The 6,555-nt window shown below is 50.3% G+C and overlaps 1 protein-coding gene across 1 annotated transcript in view; it reads right to left on the reverse strand.

The window, feature by feature from the left end:
- LOC112464774 overlaps positions 1–1,259 on the reverse strand; it is a 1,993-nt gene extending 734 nt beyond the window's left edge. Inside the window, exons 1-3 of the mRNA XM_025031958.1 lie at positions 1,178–1,259; positions 854–983; positions 222–467 (exon numbers count right to left, since the gene is read on the reverse strand). Of these exons, the coding sequence (XP_024887726.1) occupies positions 222–467; positions 854–983; positions 1,178–1,201 (400 nt within the window). The 5' untranslated portion in view covers positions 1,202–1,259. The remainder of the gene's footprint in view (positions 1–221; positions 468–853; positions 984–1,177) is intronic.
- Between the last annotated feature and the right edge of the window lie 5,296 nt (positions 1,260–6,555).

Consider the following 6,555-nt stretch of genomic DNA (forward strand, 5'->3'; position numbering starts at 1 on the left):
CGCACACGCGCACACACGCGCGCGCACACGCGCACACGCGCACACACCACACACACACACCACACACCACACACACACTACACACACACACACCACACACACACACATACACATGTATATACATATGTATGTATGTATGTATGTATGTATGTATGTATGTATGTATGGATGTATGTATGGAAGTATATATTGTATATAATTTAATAATATGACTTTTATACCTTCCAAAGCTTTTGAAACTTTTGTCCACGTTTCAGTAGTTACAGTTCGATTGCGTTGTTGAACAAGTATACTGTAATTATATAATACTTCATGTTTAGAAACTTCTTCAATAAGTAATTCGTCTATATCCGTAGACTCAGAAGAATTATCGACCATCGTCGATTCTTCGTACTGACTAGTTTCATCTAATGTGATGTCCTCTTTGCCATTATTTATCGCATTTCGTCGTATTATTTTTCCATCATCTGTATTAAAAAATTATTACATATGTATAATATTATAGGGCTTCCAGAACAACGCTCTTAGCGCAAAGAGCATGCTCTGTTCTTTTTTAACTTTCCGTAAGTAACAAAGATAGAACAACACTCGAGCATTAAGACCGTGGTTCTGGAACGCAGCCTAAAATTATGTAACAGAATATTAAATACTTAAGCCGGTATTCATAGTTAAATCTTATAAAGTTTATCTTTAGATGCTGTACGACTCGTATTGTTCGCTACATATAGTACCTATAAAGATGAACTTAAGATGATCTTATATATTATATAAGATCTGATTATGAATATTGATTTATCTTCTATTTATCTTCATAATTTCTTCATAAATATATATTATTTTTATTTATACTTACCGCATATTGGATAAAAATATCGATTTTTATCAAAACAGTATGTATCGAATCCCTCCAAGCATTTATGTGTAGGAACTAGAGATTCTTCCACAATTTCCTCGCAAACCCCGCAAGTGTTAACGAGTGTAATCTGAAATTAAAAAGAATCATAATTAATAGTTAACAAAACTTGTCGACATTGTTATATTATAGAAGTGTTCATTTTTTTAGCCATTATAAGATTGAGGTTATATTTGCGTTTATATTCTTATAATTATTCTATTCCTAAAATTTATATTATTGACATTGTGCAAAAATTTAGTAATAATTATTATATTTTCTTATCTCACTCGATGCCGTCGATTCCATGATAGGATTATTGGTAATTTAGAATACGCGTTGCACCTCGAAGATCAATAAAAGTATGCTCATTCGACGCGTTTTGACACAAAACGACGAAACGAAAGAATTTGGCAGAAAAATGCGGCGGTCTCCCCTGCAAAGCGAGATATTTAGCGTTAAAGTTGACAATATAACAATAGGATGACAATTTCGACGCTTTTTCCCCCGGTCTCGCAATCCGGTGGAGGGCTATCGAGGATTGGCAGCACGCGTAACTAATTCCGACACCAAAGTTGGGCGCCAGGTGCAACGGATCGCACCACCGTACACTATAATCTCTAACGCGATATTCCCGGCAATACTTCCGGGCGTAGGGCTCTTTCAGGGAATTCGGAGAGAGGCGTCACACAATTAATCACACACATAAGAGTATTAATAATAATAACAGAATATATATTTAGTCAGGTAATATCAAGGTGGAGGTATAATCGATCTGAGTCTCGTATTACCGCAACAATGTCGGCTAGGCGGACGCACGAATGCCGCAGACGCAATAAGTGCACGCAGTAATGTCGACTATGAAACACTGTAGACCAACGCACGCGAAGTTATCAACGCAACAGGTAAACGCAGACGGACACACAAAAGCTTAACAGAAATAATGACGATTCAGGTATCGCGGTACCTGGCTTCAAACTCACAATGAACTTACGCCACGAGGCCGACGAACCGCTCGCCGCATCCTCGGCAGCTCCTTCAACACGCACCCGGGCCACTTTGATTCCGCACGACGCAAAAAGTATGGGCGATCTCGCCGAGTCGACCACGCTGGCCGGCGATTGCCCCCGAACACGAAATAAGGACACGTATCGCGGACGATCCCGCGGCTTGCCACGCGAATCCCGAATTCTCTCGCAAATACGGAGATTCCGCGGCCCTGCGCCGATCCCGTCGATCTTTCCGTCCCGCCAAACACAATATTCGCCGTCCTCGAAGGCCCGGATACGTTACTCAAAACGAGGGCGAGTGCCCTTCAAATTACATGACCACTCGCGGCTCGCCGTTACCCGCACCACTCGCTCCCGTTGTCGCCACGCAGGGCATCACTCTCAATGGCCAGGACGCGACACGATTACGAGCTGAAATAATATGGCCAAAACGCGACACGATTACGAACACAAACTCTATCACAACGAAAAATTACACGATTACGAATAACGCGATACGATTACTCACACTAATGCAACGAGACGCTACATAATTCGGCCCGATTAATCCGATTCACCCCTCTCAACGCCACGCGACTGTCGGCCGTGGCGGTGCTCGCGGGGAGGGCACTTGGTCTCTACGCATTAGAGAGCTCACTCTCGGCAAGGCCCTGGCACTATTTCCACACGACTCTACTTTAATGCGAGCGCAAGGTATCGCACGCTCTGACTCTGTCCACAGGTATCCTGCGGCACTCCGGTAACCAACGTGTGCCACGGGCCGATGCCTCGAGCGAACCCTCTTCTCTTAACGCGGAGACGCCAGAGTGGTGACCTTACAATTCGTTGTCGTCCCTGCTGCAGTCCGGGCAGCTCGTGATCCGGGAGATCCTCTCCGCTCGTTAGCCGGCACGACAGTGTCGGAAACGATAGCCTGCCGGGATCGCGCCGGTTCCCCGCGCCTGCGCTGTAGCGTGTTGCTCGACCGGATTGCCGATCCTAGCGCTTCCTGCGCCTAGGCCGCACGTGCGCCGCTCCTTCCGGGGGCGCCACTCCCATTCCAGGGCGCTCTCGTCGGCGCCTCAGCTTCTTGCGCGCCTCCCCTTCCGGCGGCGCCGCTGCAATCCCCTCCGATTCGGCGCGGGCTTTTCGATTCAACCGGCTGTCCGGGCCGCGATGATCGAGTCGGCGTTCGGGATCAGGCTGGCCGGGCCTCGGCCCCGTCTGCCGGCATCCCCCTCGGGGCGACGGCCCCAGGGCTGTGCCTTTCCCTGGGCCGCTCCTCGGCACCCTTGTCCAACTGGCATTTCGCTCGGGGTTGATCCGGGGTCTTCCTGATTGTTATTCTGCCGCTGTTACGACCGAGTGCGGGGTGAACTCCGGCCGGCGACGCTCATGCACTTGCGGGGAGGTCCGGGCGATCCGACTTCCAGCCATGTCCCCTGGCCGTCTCCTTAATCCTCTGCCCTTCCTCGTTGCGGCCCCCGGCCGTTACAGATGGAGTCCGGTCACCACCGGCAATCCCTTAAAAACTTAACGTCTAATTAGACCAATCAATATACGCAACCGCCCTCCTCTCGCTCTAACGAGGAGGCACCCCCGAATTCCCCTCGGCCGAGCCCGTCCGAGAAGGAGACGCGACTTGTCACGTCACACAATATAACAATAACGCCGTTAAGACTCAAGTTACACAATGGCCCTGTACTGTTTTGCTGCTTTGCTGTTCATTCAGTTGAACTTCATAACGATGAAGCGAAATATGGTGAAATTTATCTTGCGTGATCTAGTAACAAATTTTCAACCAATAGCAGCAAACTGCTGCGGCAGTACGCTGCCGCATGAAATGGTACCTTTAGGTAGCAAGGCTGAGTGTTTGGCTTCATACAAAATTGCGGAGTGGGTCAATCTACCGCCCACCCTGAGGACTCCGCGTGCGTCCAAGAAGGGGGCGAGTCTTCGCAGGGGTTTGGCGCAGATCTGACTCCGTCTCAGTCTAGCAATATCTTCGGCAAAGCAACACAATTGTACGAACTTGACCAGGTATAGTAAGGCCGAGTTGAATTCGACCTGATCTACGATAAGTGTTTTGTTGAGCGAGTTTGATTTGGCTTTACTAGCAAATCGGAGACAATAGGCGAATACTCTAATAAGTTTGTCTAGTGAGGAGAAGCGGTCAAGAAGCAAGTCAATAACCGTGGCCGAATTTACGACGTCGGGATTTACGGAGGCAAAGACGTGAGACCGTTCTTCGTCCTCAGGGAGATCATCAATCTCCGATATTGTTTCTTGTGTGGGTTCGAAATCGGCGAGCCACGCAGGGCCAGTCCACCAGAGCGGGTAGTCGACTAGTTACTGAGGAAACAAGCCCCTTGAGCAACAGTCAGCGGGGTTAGATTTGGTATCGACATGCTTCTAGCAAGAGATGTCCGTGTTGGACTGGATGCGGGCCACACAATTACGTACGAACGTTTTCCAGCGGTGCGGAACTGAGCGTATCCAAGCGAGGGCGACTTCAGAATCCGAACAAGCGTACGTATTGTCGATAACAACCTTGGGCCAGAGAATTTTTCCGACATACTCTAACAAGTCCGAAAGCAAAACAGCCGCGCAAAGCTCGAGCCTCGGCAGTGTAAGGGCCTTGAGCGGGGCCACCTTTGATTTGGCGTTAAGCATATGAGTAGGGAGGATATAGATACTCTTGCCCCAGGGATCTCGCTTGCGGTTACGCGGGGTCGGGGGGGGGGGCTTCGCTGCCGCGGGGGGAGCGCCGTAAGCGGTGGGCGAGGGGGTCGAGGGACGGTGTAAAGGGTCATCGGAAGAGGGGTTATGCGGGGGGAAGCGAAAACTGGGCGAGAGGGGGTGCGCGACGCAAGGGGAACATTTGACGGAAGGTTGGGTGTGGCAGGGCCGCCAACGGGGGTTCGGCGCGGGGCAGGGCCGCCAACGGGGGCTCGTAGCGGGGATTTGGGCATTTTCCGAGAGGGCGCTCGGAGCGGCGCTCGCGCCGTTACCGACGGCGGTTTTGGAGAATCGCGGGCCGATATTTTTCGTTTGTTTTTTTTTGCATCGTCGTCGGTCGCGCGCGCGTTCGGACGCGTCCGAACTCGTTCGAACTCGTTCGAGGTCGCTCGTCTGGACGTTTCGGGGATGGGGGGGGAGAACGACGCGTTCTAGATGGTTCGTTTCGCGGGGGGGTGTCGCGCGCCCGTCTTCGTCGTCGTTTTGTTTTTGTTTTTTAACTCTCGGTCCGAAGGTCGCTTCGATCAGCGTCGCGACGGGCAGCACGTGGTTTTCCCGACTCATCGGGATCGATGGAGATGACTCATCGTCTCGTCGTTCGATCGACGCGTGACAATTTTTTTCGACGCGCGTTCGAACTCGGCGTCGCGGTCGCTCTCGTCGTTTCCCAATTTGGTCTCGTCTCGCGGTTTTCCTCCTTTTGTCTCGCGGTTTTCCCGCCCATCCCCGACGCGACGCGTCGAGAGAACGAGCGAGACGACTCGTCTCTTTGTTCGCGACAATTTTCATTCACCTCGCGTTCGACCTGTGATTCGCGATTTGCGATAATTTATGTAACGCGCGTTCGAATTCGGCGTCGCGGTCGCTCTTGTCGTTTTCTCCTTTTGTTTTTTTTTATTTTTCGTCGGAGGATGTCGCGAGCGGTTGTCGTCATTCCGGGAAAATCGCGTCCGGCAGGGGTACGTCTTCCGTTGAGACAACGAACGGGGAAGTATAAATTGAACGGGCGCGCGAACGGCGCGGCAAACGGTTTTTTTTCTACGAGGATTCTAGAGCGCGGTCGAGAGTTAATATATTTGTAAAGAAAATACGGTATGGGAACGGACGGACGCTATTGCTCGTCGATGGTGCGTTTGCTTCGCGGCAGAGAAGTCGGATTTCGAAACGTACTCGCTGGCACTGACACGTGGTGTCCCAAGCATTCTAGATCGCATATCAGTAAAAACGAACGCAGGTGGTGTCCCAAGAATTTCAAATTGCATATCGGTAGAACCGAACACATTTGGAGGGCTTTGGACTCATACGTTAAAACATGTTGATGTATGGTTCGCGGCAGCGTCCGTAACGTTTACGACGAAGTATTGACGCACGACTTCTGTGAACAGTGTGGAGGGAATTGTAAAATAGGTTTGTGGGATACTTATGATTACACCGAAACATTAATGTGGGAGGATTCAAGATGGAGATCTTTTTACTTTGATATCAGCGGTGCGAATGTAGCGTCGGCGATACGTCCCAGCCGGAACGCCGACGTCTATAGACGTCCAATTGATATCTTATAGAGGCTGATTTGATATCTATCGACATCTATAAATGTTGAAAAGACGCTAGCATTCCCGGCTGGGGTACTCGCGAATGAACGATCGCCGTTATCCGTCGTCCGAGGAATCGGACGACGAATTGCGCTGTCGCAAGCCCATGCCTAAGTTTTTGTCCGATTCGGACGACGAATCGGCGAGAGTCGAAGCACCGTTGTCAAGTGCGCGCGCGTCGGTTGCGAAGGAGGACGCGCGATGGAATCTGGCTACCCATCATCTGCGAAGGGAAATCGGAGCGCAAATCCATCGCGAGCGAAAGTGGATAGAGACGACGGTGGCGAACTCCGTCAGGGCGAACGATTATATGCGTCGCCTGCCGCTCAAGTATTATGTTTAT

Source organism: Temnothorax curvispinosus, unplaced genomic scaffold (genome assembly GCF_003070985.1).
Source record: "Temnothorax curvispinosus isolate PA1 unplaced genomic scaffold, ASM307098v1 QBEX01014567.1, whole genome shotgun sequence".
NCBI lineage: Eukaryota > Metazoa > Arthropoda > Insecta > Hymenoptera > Formicidae > Temnothorax > Temnothorax curvispinosus.